General features: G+C 41.3%; 1 protein-coding gene across 5 annotated transcripts in view; it reads right to left on the bottom strand.

Annotated features, from left to right (window-relative positions):
• Positions 1 to 494: 494 nt before the first annotated feature.
• The window catches only part of dachc (dachshund c), a 23,511-nt gene continuing 6,830 nt past the window's right edge, over positions 495 to 17,175 (bottom strand). Inside the window, exons 2-11 of one of the 5 annotated variants that reach the window (XM_068327396.1) lie at positions 15,692 to 15,801; positions 12,657 to 12,767; positions 9,255 to 9,433; positions 7,843 to 7,963; positions 7,603 to 7,737; positions 4,075 to 4,271; positions 3,352 to 3,499; positions 2,458 to 2,586; positions 2,177 to 2,281; positions 495 to 896 (exon numbers count right to left, since the gene is read on the bottom strand). In XM_068327396.1, coding sequence (XP_068183497.1) covers positions 859 to 896; positions 2,177 to 2,281; positions 2,458 to 2,586; positions 3,352 to 3,499; positions 4,075 to 4,271; positions 7,603 to 7,737; positions 7,843 to 7,963; positions 9,255 to 9,433; positions 12,657 to 12,767; positions 15,692 to 15,801 — 1,273 coding nt within the window. In that variant the 3' untranslated portion in view covers positions 495 to 858. Of the gene's footprint in view, positions 897 to 1,747; positions 1,855 to 2,176; positions 2,282 to 2,435; positions 2,587 to 3,351; positions 3,503 to 4,074; positions 4,272 to 7,602; positions 7,738 to 7,842; positions 7,964 to 9,254; positions 9,434 to 12,656; positions 12,768 to 15,691; positions 15,802 to 17,175 lie in introns of those variants that run through there. The other 4 variants (XM_068327394.1, XM_068327397.1, XM_068327395.1 and 1 more) reach the window with 4 other exon arrangements.

Consider the following 17,175-nt stretch of genomic DNA (forward strand, 5'->3'; position numbering starts at 1 on the left):
TCATCATTGTGTGTCACTTACAATTTTTGACATAACAGAGCCGACCCCATTTCCATCCAGTTATTTGTATGTTTTGGAGATGAATCCAGAATCAACATCACACACACACACACACACACACACACACACACACACACACACACACGGACACACACACACACATACACACAGACTTGTGAAAACATGGACCTCACCATTCTTCATGAAACATTTCCAGAATGCAGAACTGACAAAAGATATATCCCAAGTAAACTATATCAATACTTTTTTTTCAGACAGAGAAATCAATGTAATAATGTATGCACATAGAAAATCACAATCACATCAATGAAGTTCTGTATTCAGTTGTGAGATAAAGAAAGAAACACTGACACAAATTAATAAAAAGGATTTGTATTGATTGTATTGTCAAACTGCACTACTGCATAACATACACAATACAAGTCATTGACTGACTGTACAACATGCCATTATGTTTTATTATAATAACAATAACAAAAAAGTTGGCTATATATATGTACACAGCTCCATTACAAGTCATGTTCATCACGTGTGTCCAGATAAACAGCAAAAAAAACCCCCAACAATGGTCATCTTCATCTAGGAATCTAAAAACCTCGATTGAAGGAAACACAAACACAGCATCAGAATAAAGGACTGTTCCCACCGCTGCTGAGATTCAGTGAGAAATGTAATAAATTAAATGAGGGAATGATGGCAAATTTCATGTCACTCTTGAAATGCAGGTATGACCTCCTGGAGAGGTAGAAGAAGCTCTCTAGGCAGATGAGTATGCCTGTTGTGTCTTTCACATGACAAGGAGAAATCTTCACTATCCATTCTTCTCACACTTTTCCTTCAGTACATCCCACTGGTCTGCAAGAACACTTTTGCCTCTGAAATTAATAAATAAAATAAATACAATAGAGTGAAAATAATGGAAACACACCATTGGGTTGATTTTAGATCAATTCTTTCTTGCTAAATCATAGCAGCTGCATCAGTCGGAGGAAAAACGCAGCATGCTATTCGTGTATTCACATAAATAATGAACAAGGTCTTCTACAACCTTGACCAAATCATTCATTAAAGATCATCATGAAGTACAGCTGAGCTGAAAGTGCATTTTGGTCGCTGATCACCGTTTTTGCCGATAAAACTTCCTGGCACAAAGGAACCACATCCTGCCCTGCTGTCTGACAGACAATTCCCCTTTAAATGATTTATTACTGGGTGTTAATTATGCAAATGATGTCCAAACAAACTCGTCATGAGGACAATTAAGACAGCCGTTAATTACTGGCCAGTTCTCTTCTTGCTTCACTGACATTCAATTAAAAATTGCCTTTGAACAAGCACACTGTCTGGAACGGAGCTCCTGGCACGGCATGGAGCAGAGGTGAGCTGGAACCATGCACTCGTTTGCTGAGGCTGGAAGTACAGATCGAGAACACTTCTTCTTGTTGGTTTAAGATGTTACATGTGGGATTTTCTCATTAATCTATCCCAGTGAAGACAATAACTTTTGCAAAATATCTATATATTCTATGCCGGTCCTCAAAAAACAACAACAACACAGTCCCAGTGAAACATCTCTCGCTTCAATTGATTTCCCTTAATTCGTCAGGAGTTGTCTCTCTTTGAAACCTTTGAAAACCATTCCAGCAGACCGGTCAGTTAAGCATCAAATGTCTGTTGGTGAGATTAAATCTGTTGTCCTTCCTCGGTTGGAAAGAACAAAATAGATCCTCAGCATCAGATATATCTTATCCTGAAATGGCCGTGTTTTGTAGTTTACCACAGTAAATTACTGCCACTAACTTGATGTAGTGTTGTCTTTAATGGTTTTTAAACCTGGAAACAAAATGAAATAAGACCTCAGGAGGACAGCTGGTCTTTGGTAACAGAGCTACAATTAAGAACTAGTCATTTTGAAGACTTATAATAAGGCTGTACATCTTAATTCCCTTTGAGTTGTCATTTGGTGACAGAAGGTTTTAAGCAGTTGGAGCAGCTTTTCTGCTTTTTTACACAATTATCTGTCTAACAATATCACATCTGCGACAGCATTCCTCCTGACTAGACTGCGGGTGTTTTTTAACAGCTTAATAATATGAAATATGGGGCTCTTTTAGACAGCTTAATACTATGAAAGCAGTAATCGTGACACCTGTACCTTGTACGGTTGCTGCGGTGTCCAGCCTGTTGCCATCATGGTTGCTCTCGTCCACTACTTGGGCTGTGGATTCCATGAGAGCAGGGGCTGCTGCTGATTGGTGGCCTGTAGTTTGGACATGAATTAATGAAGGTGGTAAATTAGAGAGAAGAAACTTACCTCGAGCAAGGTAAGATGGACGAAGGGTTCTGTGACATTCAGTATGAATATAAGAATCATCCCAAGTCAAAGTAAAAACAACACATTAATGATTGCTTACAAACAAGTTTTTTTGTCTGTACCGGTGTGAGCTTTGGCGGTGTGAAGCAGGGTGTGCTCTGCCTGATCACGGAGTTTGACCTCCTCTTCCAAGGCCTCCTGTAGCCTTTTCTTATTCCTCTTTTCTTTCTTCAGACGCTTCTGGATCAGAACTGACCAGCGAAGAAGAAGGAGGAGAAGAAGAACAAGAGCAGACGACAAACAGAAAAGGTTCCAGTTAAATTCCTTAGATGTTTCTAATATCTTCATTCTTCACCTCTTTTGATCCTATAGCTGTATTCTTTTGTGATTTTTTTTTTTTTGCCTCCTAATGTTCGTGGATATTGAATAACTGAGGTGCTTTGTAAACATTATAAACATGGAGTGTTTGTGGTGAAAAGAGGCATTTATGTCAGTTTTTGTAAGAAAAAGGAGGTAAAAATCCCATTTCACTGCTTTTACTGATTTCCTATACACCATCACCTTCAGCAGGTCATCAGCATCATGTGATTGGTTCGTGTAGGTCTAGAATTAACAGTCACTTACCAGCTACAAACTTTTACATGTGCTGTGTCTCTATCAAACAAACTGTCTTTGATTGGCATTTGCATTCAATGCGCTGCATACGACATCCTTTGTGAACATGCCAGACTTGATTTTAGCTTGTAGTGTGCTGCCAAAATCAAGTCTAATTCACTTCTGCAGATGCTTTGAGAGGTAATGTACCGCAGGTGTCCTCTCTTCTTTGTCTAATTTTCAAATGACGTTTTGTCAGCTCAAAAGGATATTAGACCAGCCGCCGTTTCTAGGTGTAGAAAAACATCTCCATGCCAACTTTTCTAAATACTTAAACTCCAACAGCTTTGAATGGTAGGAAGTAAAAACTCAAATCATCACTTGGTGCTTTATTATACTTGATTGGAGGCGGTTCAGCCCACCTCTGTTTTTCTGCTCCATGCTCAGCTGTCTCTCCAGTGTCTCTCTGAGCTCTCTCTCTCTGACCAGCTCCATCTTCAGCTCCGTCCTTTCCAGCTGGTCCTGCTTCTCCTGTGCCCGGGCATTCTCTATGGCAACCCTCAGCAGACCCTGCTTGGAGACACACAGGCACGCATCAACAGGTTACACACCGAACAGAAGCTGTGGAAATCACCTGAACCTAAATTAATCATCTGGCACTTTAACAAAGTCTTTGTAAACGTCTGAGGTTAAAATGATTTAAAACGAGCCACATCAATAAAAATACAAAGGGAATCTTAACAACCTTACTGTAAAAGTAAAAAAAATTTTTTTTTTAAAAGACCAAAAGTTTGGCTTTTTCTCTGACAGTTTTAGTTTATTATTTTACTTGGGTGTATAAATAACATACAGTATTTATTCGGGCAGGAAAGGAGAAATAATATTTCTGTCATCTCATCAGGGTCACTTAGGGTTTAAAAAAATGTGTTTCCTTGTGAAATCCCAGCCAGTGAGAACGCTCTTTCACTGTGACTCTGCTATAACAAAAGACATGTTAAATCTGAGAAGCAGGTCAGCACACGCCCATCCCAATTACATCAGATCCTAAATGTCTGCCTCCTCTGCTATTTACCATTCTAGGAAATCCCTACCCCTTCCTATTCTTCTAAGTGTATAATAATACTAAAGCCCTGGCAGAGCCTCACCTGGATGTTCGTGAGCAGGGTCTCTATGGAGGACAAACCTTCCGGAAAGATGAAAGGTGTGTGGTGGAGACCTGCTGGGAGCTTCTGTCCCGCTGGGTAAGAAACCCTCTCGCAGCTCTCCCTGCCTGACGGGGGTCTCTGGTAGACTTGTCTATCACAGCCCTCCCTGGCTGCGTGAGACGCCACAGAGCTGTTATCTGGAGGGCAGAGAGACATTTTGACGTCTAGTCAGAGAGCTCAATAGATGGACTGTTTTAACACAGACGTCCCACAGTCTTTTGTATATTTACAGACGATATCTTTACTTTGTCATCCTGTCAACAGAAGCCACTAACAAAAAAAAAACACACACAAAAAAAATCAGCGGATACGATTCTGGGATGCTCCTTGCCGTAGAGCTCAGTTGTCAATAAATTATCAAATTACCACTCAACATATCGTGTGAACAAAACATACAGGCCGCTGTCCTTGACTAACCTGACTAACACAATGCTCTCTTTTTTTTGTGTGTAACTGATAAAAACTACATTGTTGGGTTTTTTTCTGTGTGTTGTTGTTTTGTTTTTCTTTTTTTTAATTCTGGGGGTGGGGGGGTTGTCATCTGATTCACTAAATATTCTGAAATAATGCCACATTTCTGATGTTTGTTGGTTTGTCAGCAGGATTACACAACAACTACTGGATGGATTTACGTTTTCTTTAACATTGTCAGAGAAGGCTTTTATGTTTCTCTTTTTCTTTTTTTTTTAATTTCTCAAAAATAATTCATGGATCGATGAAAAAATATGGCATTTTAAGGGGGATGGGATCTACGAGCACATTATGTGCAGTTTGGTGTGAATCCAACTAAAATCCACATCCACCAGATTTGAATATGTTGTCACAGGGGGCTGTCTGCCTGTAAAAAATGGTTGCAGAGCTATGAGTTTGATTTTGGATAAGCCTGATTGAATTAAATGGACAGGTGGTGGAGGTACGTGCTCTACTGAGTGTGTTTCTAGTTCCCTCCTGTACTTTTAAGTAGATTCATACTCTTCTGAATTGAGAGTCTTTCTGACTACCAACATGCAAATTCTTTATGTTCGATATTGTTTACAATCATTCAGCTGTTGTGTTTATTCTAAACAAATTAATCATCACTCTAGTGTCTATATTTACTAATCTTCATACCGAGGTTACATGCAAATTTCTATACTAACAGTAAATATCTGTTTACACTAAACATGTGTGTTTACACGAAGAAGTCGTGGTTTGGGATTTGGAAAATGTGCTTACCCTTTATTAGATGGCAGTCTGCCTACTAATAATGCATCACAGCTTGACATAAAAACAGCTAAGAAGCTGCATTATGGATGACCATCTGTTTGTAAACCTGAGAACTGTGCATTCTCAATTCGCGACAGTGGGGGAGAGGAAGATTAGCCATTTTCTGCAGTTTTTTTACTTTCCACATCAGGTAGTTGCTCAATTTATGTGCTGACTGTCATCTGATCCACTGAGGACAGCGACGTCCTGGGAGTCCGTCGGTTACTGGAGCAGAGACGAGTGCGAACGTGTGATGTGATATCTGGCACTTTTCTCTGTCTGTGACAAATGACAGTGTTTTCTCCACTTAGCTGACCACAGCATCTTCTGCTCCAAATCCACCCACCTCTCCCACTCTGCCTCAGCCTCATGTCTTGGCAACTGTCACATTTAAGGTGTTTCACAGATGAGAAGCAATACTCCCCCCTTCCCCACTCCACTTTCTCCCTCTTTCTCGCTAAAAGCATTGCTCTGTAGAGAAGGGTAATTAGCAGGTGCTGGAGAGCTCAGCGGAGGGCATCCAACTACACTCCCGTGGCTCACATACAGACACACACGCACAGACACACACACACATACACACACAGATTTTTAGCCGCTAAAGTGCGCAGTCAGCAGCGTGGACTCCCCAGGCTCCTTGGATGTGACTGATCCTTTATTGAGTTACTGTTTTACGCCTACTTTACCCCACACTAACACACACGTTTGGCGTAAATACACGCACACACAAATACACATGGCTGCCAGCTCTTTTGATCCTTTACCCATCTCCCCATCCAAGGTCACTGTCTGTTTCTCTCTTTTCTCCCAACTTTTGCTCTCTTTTCACTCATTCCGCTTCTACCCGTCCCCAGGGCTAATGAACTTCACCACATGAAGACTGCCAGTCAGCGGAAGAGAACAGGAGGGAGGGAGGAAGAGAAACAGGGAGACAGAGAGAGAATACAATTCTGCTGATGTTTGGTTAATGGGAGTGAGGTGTCAGGGATGGCCTCTGATCTTTGCTGCATGGATACGTTGTTCAAAGACCACTGAAACAGCACACACAGCCAAAACCGACTCACATATACCCACACACACTTTGAGATTATCATAGAACAGATTGATAGAGTGACAGCACTGAAGCCCTCTTTGAAACTCCCTTCCATCCACGATAAACCTATTCCTGTGATGTTGTAGGTCAAATACAAAAGGCTGCACTCCAGCAAATGCACAAGTGTTTCATTTGCATGCAGCAAAATCAATTGGGAATCAATTGCATAAATGCGATGTGCGATGCACAGCATTCACATCGTCGGTGCCATCACTGCTTTGTCAATATGCTCCCAGATACCTGACAGCATCTGAATCCTTACCTGGGAGGCCTTTGTCATTTTTAGATTCGATTACTGAATAATGTGATTCAGGATTAGAATACGTTTACACGGGCGCGACACACACATACAAAACTCTCGACTCCTTTCTCTCCCTCTCTCTCTCCGACTGTGGATTTCTGCTGACTGTTTGTCCTTGAGCAGTCCTCATTAAGCTAATGCTAACCTCCCTGACAGAGAGAACCAAACAACTGACGTTGCAGCACCGTGGCAACGCTGGGCCCTAACGACAGGGAGGTGGTCGTTATGCAGATGAGGTCCAACTGAGAGCGCGGGAGGCCGCCTGGCTCGTTAGGCCGCGGCCCGGCAAATGGCTCGCTAATGTAACACGGCTTCCTGGTCTAATGGAGCCCTGTTTTGCAGAACTATTTGTCTTTGCTCTCAGCAGGAAGCCAAGGGGGCCAACGACAGCGAGGAGGCGAGGGGAAGGAGAGAAGTGGTGAGACTGTGAATGCTTATTGACCTGTTACCGGGATATTTCTTTCCTGTAAAACTGTTAGAAAGCATAGGTAGTATTAAATTAAGCCTACATCACTGCTTCTAAAAATGATGACCCAGACGGATGGACTGGATGGAAACTTAAGTGGTTGTTCTTCTGCATTGACAGACTGTGTTTAGAGGATTATTTGTCTGAGAAATAATCATTACTCATTAGCAATGACTGAACGATTAATTACGGCGAGCACAAATTGTCAGAAAACAGCCAACAAGTGATTTTCAGTGACACCATCATTTAAAAAATAATAATGTAATGTAAGTCAAGTCACATCGCCTTCAAAGTAACACTTAAACATCCAAATTCAAAGTCACATTTACTTCCATTAACCTCAACCATGATAGCATATTTTACCTCTGTCACTGTGGCCCCTCTTGTTCTCCTTACAGTGCTCCCCTGAGGCCACATCTGTCTCCAGGGCCCCATGCACAACACCAGGGGAATGTCCCAACAGACTGTGACTTGATGACAGACCATTGTCGAGTGGATCTGGGAGGTTGACATAAAAAGACACTCATAATCCTTCACCGAGATATACAGTAGATAACGTATCTTCCTCACAAACACAGGTGGATCCCACAGGTAAGCACATACGTGTGGTTTCTGCAGCACGTTCCGAGTGAGCCGGTGAACTCGACACACTGCTGCTGTGATTGGATGACATCTGAGCTTCCTCCAATGACGGGGAAGGGGACGGACTGTCACACACTCGCTCCTATGGAACAATAAAGTAATAAAATCATAATATTCAATAGGAAACCCAGATTCAGGCTAGTAAAATGTGTTTTAAATTTTGCTACACAATTTAAGTTTTTAATGATTATTCATTTTATGCATTTTAAGCCTGGTTATTTTAGCCAAATAAGGACTTGTCAGAGATCATATTAAAATATGTAGATATGGTGTACAATCTTGATTGTTATCTTACTATTTAAGTTAACAAATTTATGTTTCTTATTTATAGTAATTTAGGGAGTCAGTATATTTGTATGACTTATAGTTAGCGAATGCAATTAACTTCATGGACTTTAGTTATCTTGAAGATAGCTAGACTTTCATTAGTTGATTTTTTTCCCCTTCAAAATTCAGTTGATGAGGGGTTTTGCTAAGGAATCCTAAATTAAAGAACCACTTTAATTAAAATTATTCATATTTTACCCATAAACACACAATGCTTCCCTGAAGCTACATGCAGCCCACTAGCTTTACCTTACCCTATGTAAAAATATTATTGTCCATTAGCTCTGCTGTTGTGTCTAACATGACATTAATCAATCTTTTGATGGCAAAAAATAATTTTATGTTAAAAACAAATTCAGAACTGCAGCTACATATATGTAGCTGCACTATAGGCTTTGTATGACATTTGTATGACACACAAATCGTTTATTGTAAAAAATAAAATGATTTAGTTATAAAAATCAAAACATAAAACAGTACTCTATGTGGTTTAGAAAATACAATACTTAATTGACTAAGTGTCATTATCTCTGCGATAAACAATGATATGGGTCAGGCTAAGTCCTGCTGGACGTGGTGCAAAACTTTGTGAGGACTGACACTTGCCAATATGTAATTCTTCCCAAATTCATTTAATCAGTCTTAGAGAAACAACTGAAAAAGAGGAGCACTTTGAAGCAATAACCAACTTGGCGAAGAAAGTTAGCATTTCTGTGTGGATGCAGGATATCTCAAAATTTATAAATAGATATGGAAGTGGCCTTAAGCCAAGGAAAAACTGAGTACATTCTGGTAATGATCCAGAACTTGGACATCCACCAGTAGACAATTACCTGTTTTTAGCCAAAACCATTGGAAGAAAGGGATGCAGAAACGTGATTCTAAATTCAGCAAATGATTAAATCTCTGAAAATTAAAAGCTAAACATTTACACAACACCTACGTGCAGCTAAAATGTAATTGTTGTGTCACAAGTTCCCAATTGTTACATGAACTGAAAAAAAATTCTGGCTGATGGACAGATCAGATGGACCCTTCGAGTTCACCTTAATGACAGAGGTGGGAGCCCTGGCGGGGGGCTTGGCGTGGAGTTGGGCCACATTGGCCATGCTGGCCAGGGTGCTCAGTCGGTTCATCTGGCCCATGGCCATAGAAACAGAGGCCGGTGCAAGGCTGGCAGGTATTAGAGGATGTGACATCATCATGAAGGGCAACTGATCGAGAACTGGTGGTGGGACAGGGAATAAATAGAAGAACAAGGCAGTCAGAGACTGAAACATCCCGCGACACCCCTGAATTCAAAATTTTACCCTGTATGTCATCAGGTTTCAGAGATGTGTACCTAAAAAGGTATAAAAGTGAAAATTTGACCAAGACTTAGTTTTTAAAGGTCAAGGTTGTGATCTAATTTTCATCCCCTTGCCTCCCTGAATATAACGCCTTTTGTTTCGTCTTTCTATTTTATCTGGTTCCTGAGATATGTGCAAAATTCTTTACAAAAGGTCATCATCTCATTTTCATCCCCTTTGCTGCCCGAGTAATGTGCTTTTTGTTTCCTCTTTATCTGCAACGGTTGTGAAGATATCTGGTGAACGGACGGACGAACACACAAACACTGACAATTACAACACATCACCGCTTCGCAGGATATAATTACACAGAAATATCAGTGAAAAATGCAGATACATTTTGGCAAAAATCTGTCATGCAGCTTTGTTTTAACAACACAATAAATGAAGCAAAGATGAAATGTTGCCTAATAATGAAAACTGGAGGGAAGGAAAAGGGAGCAAGACTGAAAAACAGTTGTCCTGTGGATTACAATACAACTATGTACAGGCGGTGACAGCCTGAATATCCTGTTATGATGCCTTAAAAATTGAGTGACAACCAAAAAAGCAATCTAGCCTCTCTGGAATTAAAGCAAACTAGCAGATTTTTCTTTCAATGCCCCGGTGTTCTTGATGGTGATCCAACAAATTTCCGAGGTTCAAACCCAACTCTTATTATCTCAACCAATCTATTGTTCCTGTTCTTCTCTTTAAGACAGGCATCCACTATCTTTAAAGAAAATCCTTCCTCTCAATAGCACCCTAGTGGGTTGTTGCAGTCCCTCTATTCATGAAACAAACAATTCTGTTGAGGTGGGGGTGGAACCGGGGGGGAGAAAAATGACATAAATATTTATCATTTAATAAAAGGAAAAACAAAAACAAAAGAAACACAGGGAGGAAGTGGAACAAAAGAAGCTGATGGTAGTCCTGGTACTGGGCCAGCAATGCACGCTGGGTAATTATAAACACAAAGGAAAAAATCTTGGACTCTATTCCACACAATTGTCACAAATAATAGAATGAGTGTATGGAAACAAAAAAAAAAATGGACGTCCAAAGTGGAGAGATGTAACAGAATAAAAAATGGAAAGGAAAGGAAAGAACAAGAAAAAAAAGATCACGCCAAAAAGAGAAAGAAAAAGCAGACTAAGAAATAAAAAGCGAGGCGTTGTTGACTTTATGAGTTGGGCTCGCTGGACATATGTGCAGTGCTTTGGGCATTTGGCAGATTAGTCTCTCACTTGCCCAGAGCAGAAACCAGTCCAAACAAAAGATCTCTCTTGAATGGAGCTAAATAACCAGATGCTCCAACAATCAACTAGCAGCCAACTCCAAACATTGAGCCTCAGTGAGAAACCAGCGCTCCACTATTTTGTCACTTCCACTCCACACCATAATTTCATTTCCTCTCCTACTCTCTCCTTGTTCTTTACTCTGTTCCCATCTCCTCATCGTTTCTGCTCTCCCATCACTCTCTCTTATGTTTCATTAAAAAACATCAAAAGTCAGAGTGCCTCTCTTATGTTTATCCAAACAAACCATTACTGTAAACAAACAGTTACTGTAAATTTCCCAGAAGATCTTGTTAAATGCAGAAATGGCTGCTCCCTGCTCTTCCCCAGCCCATAAGGTGTCACACTCAGCATTTGTGAGTGTGTTTATGTGTGTCTGTGTATGTGTATGTGTGTGTGTGTGTGTAATCTGAGATTGCCTTTGTAGTGGTTAAAACTCTGGTAGGGTCCCGTCCTTCCCATAAGGCCGTGGGTGGGCAGTATGGGGAAGAAAACACGTATTGTACCGGTACTTAACGTGTGTGTTGTATGTATACTTCCACTGTGTGTATCTGTGTGTGTTTCCATTTGACTCTGTCATTAAGAGTGATTAAGCTTTACAGGTTTATGATGGTTGGTGGTAACCATGCCACCTAACTGCAGACAGATGCTGGCAGTCGTAACTGAGAACATACAGTGGTAAACAATTCTACAGCCTGGGAGCGTTTGCAGACAGGGTTAAAAAAAAGAAGAAGAGACTACAACACAAAAACAAAGTAGCAAATGAGCTTAAACACTTATCTTAAATTCTAATAGACAAATCTACAAGTTATTTTGCATTGCTGTCTGAAATATTGCAGTGTGTGTACACACAAATGTGTGTATGGGTCACAGGTTGATGGCGTATTCTATACAGGCTCCAGTCATCTTTCTAAACGCACTGATGTCACTTCGACCTGTCGATAACTGTGGAGGCGGTGCTTTCAATCTGTGTGTGTGTGTGTGTGTGTATATGTTTTTGTGGGCGTGCGTCCATTCCTTCATTGATCGCCCAGCGTTTGTCGTTTGCATTCAGGATAGTGAATTAGAGAGAAGACTATTGATTGGACTTTAGCCTCTCATCTTATTCATCTCTCTATCATCCCAGAGCGTTCACTCGTCCGCTGGTGCTCCACTTTCACCGGCTGCTCACCTCCGATGCAGAGCCAGAGGTCGTCATCGGTTGCAGGGAATAAGATACGACTAAAAATCCTACCTGTGTGTGAAATAAGTAGCCACAGGGTTTTTGCTTCCAAACCGGGATGATTTGATGTTTTGCAGGAACATAGTGACCTCATTAAAAATGATAAAAGGCTAAAACTGAATGAAACTAAATCCCAAGGTGACTCATATAACGCTTCGTCCAGAATGACCAGTCAAGTTCATTTGGGGATAGGCTTTTTTTTTTACCAGGATATATTTTCTGAATCCTATAAAACCTCACAAGGATGCGAGCAAATCAATGAATGAATAAATGTAAAATGAAAAAACAAAAAAAATTGGTAATGGAAAAGAAAAAAAAAATCTGTTCCCTCTGCATTGATGGGTTGGACGACCAGACCAAGATGTCTATTTCTAACTCCATAAAAAGGACTGACTCATTGTTGTTGCAGCTTGTTTTTCATTCACCATCTCCAAGAGGAAACACAGCGGCAACAGAGATGATGTCACATCCTGCTTTAGATCATCGTGGTTTAGTTGTTAATGACAGACATGCAGAGACATCAGCTTCTTGATGTGTTGCATAAAGACAATTAAGCATTTAATATGTAGACAATGCAGTATGAGTGCAGAAGAGACTTACCCAGTCCTTGGTTGTGGTCACCGTTCTCTCCGTTTGGCAGGCCGTGTTGATGGTTGCTGTTGTAGCTGGCCATCGCCTCCAGCTTGATCTTCTTGGCCAGAGCAGACAGATCTGAGACACAGAAAAAGAAATAGAGGGACCAAAAGAAAGAATCAATAACAGGCAGATCAATGGGCCCTGTGGAGGATCCGAGCAGTGGGTAGGAAGGATGTTGTCATGGGGAAGACAGAGGCCGGCTATTCATTCTGACTGCACCGCTGCACTCGCCATTTACTCTGTCAGAGAATCGGCAATGATAGAGACGAGTCCAGACATCAATCTCTCCCACACAGGGACATCGCATCCCACAGCAAATAGGATGACGCTCAGAGGCGGCAGCAGCACCACCTTGCAGTTAGAACTTGGTTCATAATGAGTATAAGTTAGGGGCAGGAGGAAAAGAGTGAAGATACTTTTTAATAGAAGTTGTGTACTACCGGCTGATACAAAACAGAGTGACAAAATGCGGCAGGAGCTCCGAGCTGCATCTCAATGTGTGTGGTGAACCTCAGAAGGTCGTTTGACCTGCAGAGCAACCTTTAAAACTCCTCTTACTCCGCAGAAAATTAAATATCTCGAGCACTAATACAGACAAACATGGTGAATTATTAAAGTTGGACAAACCATGCAACTGTGCAAACACTGCTGAGGAAATACAAACAAACCATAAGTCGTAATTTCCTGGTCTTGGGTACAACAAAACATTTGTAACAAACTCAGTTGCACAGGGATATTCTTCTTTTTTTTTTTTGGTCTTACAAAATGGTTTTCTGAATCAGTTTGTCGATCCAGGACAACCACAACAAATGGTTTCCCTTTCTTCCCATCGTCTCTCCTCCCATCCCCTCTCCTTACTTTACCTTTTCAAATGTCAGCATCACAGCGGGACGTAAGCCGCCGTGTTGCCTGTGTCTACGTGTGAAAGCAAGAGGGTGAGAGAAAGAGACTAAGAAGGATCACATCAAAGATTTCCACTGACTTTTACGTTCAAATGTCCTCTCTCTCTGTCTCTTTCTCCCCCTCTCATGTGTCCAGTTCTAATCAGTAGCGCTGACATTGCCACCGTGCCCTCTCCTTTGGTGGAAAAAGACTCTTTTCCCACTGAGAAAGATGCTCTTCAACACTCCTCTCATACACAACACACTTACACGCACACACACAAACACACACACACACACACACACACACACACACACTCAAGCACCTTTGAACAGTCAGAGGAAGCGGCGCTAACAGAAAATGGCTTCTTTTGAGGTGGGAAATGAAAAGATCAGGTTGCAGTGAAGAGCACAAAGCCAAGGGCAACTTTGAGAGTGGCGAGGTGCCGACAATTACTTTACTCCCTGTCTCTGTGCTGCACACAAACACACACCACAGCGGGGACTCAAATACATTACTGTTTGTGACAAGAACAAGCATCGCTACGGGCTTTATCAGCCAGTCGACTCGTGCTGATTTTAACCTTTTTCACAAGACTTTCCTTTAGACACTTTTAGGATTATTTTTCACCTGCTACTTAATAATACGGTAATTTAATTATCTTTAACCTTCATATCACATATAGAGAGATTATCACTAAATAACATTACTGATTTACACAGATAACCACAGGCTTTTTTTTTTCAGTTGCAAACAAATCCATTTTTAAACAAATTTTAAACCTGCTCAGAGACATTAAGACAATAGATCTTGCCCAACTTAGAGGACGAGGATGTTTGCACTTTGTACGAGAAAAGAGACCGACTTGCAATTTGCAAGTCGTTCGACGTGTGTCAGCGATACGTATGTTAATCTTATTAATCAACATACAACTCACCTCCCACAATCCCGCCTCCTAATGCCATCAATGATGGAAAAAGCGTGTCGTTACAGGGGAATGCAACCACGCCATCATGTAAAAGCCTGATCTTTATTCACACTGATGGGGTAACCCAGCTGTTTCATTGCTTTTGCTCGTCCGACAGTAAAAATGAAAACTAAATCTGAACTTTACGAACAGCTCCTTTGAGTGCTGCAGAAACAATATGTTAATTCACTCCTGGAGCCAAAACAGGGATTTCTGCTGTTGCCCTTCATACAGCTATGAAGAATTACAAACCTTGTCCTTATAAGATTGTGGGGGGGGAAAAGGGACTCTTAAGATCACAAAATCCCCTGAGGATTTTTGTCAATATCCAATATGCCAATATTTTCCAGCAGCGTTGGCCAATTACCAATATATGCAAATATTTACTCCCCCCCCCTAACTGCAGCAAACATATTATTGGGCCAGTTCTGATTATGATGACCCACCAGCAGATGCAGACACCCAATGTTTTTTAAAATCTATTCCGTGGGTAAAATAAGAAAACTCTGAAGTCAATAGTCTGTGCAGCCTGTGAAATGTTACATTTGAAGGTCGAATTAAAAAATACGTTAGCCAATACGGTGTATTGACAATCATTCATCTATACTTTCTCAGGACATGATGCAGAATAAGCTGACACTTGTACTGAACTATTTAATTTTGATTTTAAATATTTTGATCTCAAGTGACTTTACTGAATTAATTAAAATAGTATTGTCCATTTCACTGGCTGACACCCAGTGTACTTAATTCCCTTTTGATATCACTCACAAAATACAGGTTTCATACTTTCATTTTTTCATTCACTCTGAAAAATAACATTTAAAATTTACTTTACTGTGTCCTTGTTCTTCTTAATACAGCTTTATGTTCCTGAAAAAAAATCTATATTTATACTCCATATATTTTCTCTCTGAGGGTTTTTTATTGATAGAAGGAAATGATTGCATTATTATAACAGGTATATTAAATACAAAATGAAAGCACAGAGACTGAAGTTTTCCCACATTTGTTTTGTCAAATTTGGATTGAATATCACATTCTTATGGTTATAGGATTAGTGTTTAAACAAATCAGTGCGCTTGTGTGATATTGTAAAAAGTGTGAGGACAGGGGTAGATGTGATGCGTGGTGAGGCTGGGGTGGGCACCTGCAGGAGGCATGATCCCAGCGTGGATCAGGCCGCTGTGGGACAGCACGTGGTGGGTTCCGCTCTCCGTCACACTCTGCAGCCTCTTGGGCGGTCGTCCAGGCCTTGAACTGCAAGCAGAATGCGCAAGTTAACATTAGTCATTAGACGGTTTAATAAGTTATTCCTCCGTCAGTCGTTCCTTCATGCTGAGAATGAGATGGGTGGCCTGGTTAAGGCTGCCGCCCTAAACCTCTGATCCTGCTGAAGTGTCAACAAGCAAAACACCGAAACCTGACCAGTTCCAGGAAGGCTGCTGTACAGCAAATTTAACCTCCCTGTGGATACGAGCAAGCAAAAAAGGAGTTTCCCTATGGCATCAATAAAGCACCTCATTAGTGTTTAGCTTACTCATTCATTTGTTTGCTTATTAAATGTGTTTGCATGTCTCCTCTTTCCACCCTTTCCAGATTCGGCCATTCATTCCTCTTTTTCCTGCCATGTCACAAATCTCTTGAATAAAGGCTGTGACTATGAGCAGATCCACATGGTTTAATTGAGCCGGGCATGCTCAATCAATCCTGGAGGAAGTACGTGAAAAGCTGTCAGACATCACTTTGGCTCTGACTAAACAGTGTGAATGTCCTGACAGGGGAAATGACACGGGCCGCATCAGGCTTAATGACAGCCAGAGCAGCTCATCTCCTTTCATACCAGCCTGACATTGGATAACATGAGTCCGTAGGCAAGTGTGTGTGTGTGTGTGTGTGTGTGTGTGTGTGTGTGTGTGTGTGTGTGTGTGTGTGTGTGTGTGTGTGTGTGTGTGTGTGTGTGTGTGTGAGGTGGGGGGGGGGACAAAAGAAGTGACAGGGAGCAAAAGAAATGGAAAGAACAATAAAGATGAAAAGGGAGATGGAGGGAAAGGTGAGGCAATGTAAAGTGAGAGATGGGTGAGACCGAGAGTGAGAAAAGGTGGGAAAGAGTGAAAAAGGGAGAGAGAGAGACCAGCGGCAGCAGCAACTTCCTAGCGTGGGGTGTCTTTGAGCAGATTTTAATTAGAATCTAATCCAGCCGTCATTAAAGCCCCATAAACGAAGCTGTCAGTCAGGAGATTAATGGCGCCTTATTTGCATATTGCATATAATTCATCAATTACCCAGCAGAAAGGACCAATCCCCTGTTGACACACCCACTGGCTGAGAAGGGGGAAAGATGGGGAGAGGCACAAAAAAAAAGAGAGAAAGATTGTGTAGTCACAAACTGGGAGAAAAACAGGTAGCTTGTGTGTGTGTGTGTGTGTGTGTGTGTGTGTGTGTGTGTGTGTGTGTGTGTGTGTGTGTGTGTGTGTGTGTGTGTGTGTGTGTGTGCGTGCGTGTGTGCGTGTATATTTGTGTATGGAGTGTTCAAAGGTTAATTTGATGAGCCGATGAGCTCCACAGTTCCTGCCCTCGGTTTTAATGAGTTGTTATTATTGTCTCTTATTATGGGCCCAGACCGACTGGGAT

This window comes from Antennarius striatus, chromosome 11 (genome assembly GCF_040054535.1).
Source record: "Antennarius striatus isolate MH-2024 chromosome 11, ASM4005453v1, whole genome shotgun sequence".
Taxonomy (NCBI): domain Eukaryota; kingdom Metazoa; phylum Chordata; class Actinopteri; order Lophiiformes; family Antennariidae; genus Antennarius; species Antennarius striatus.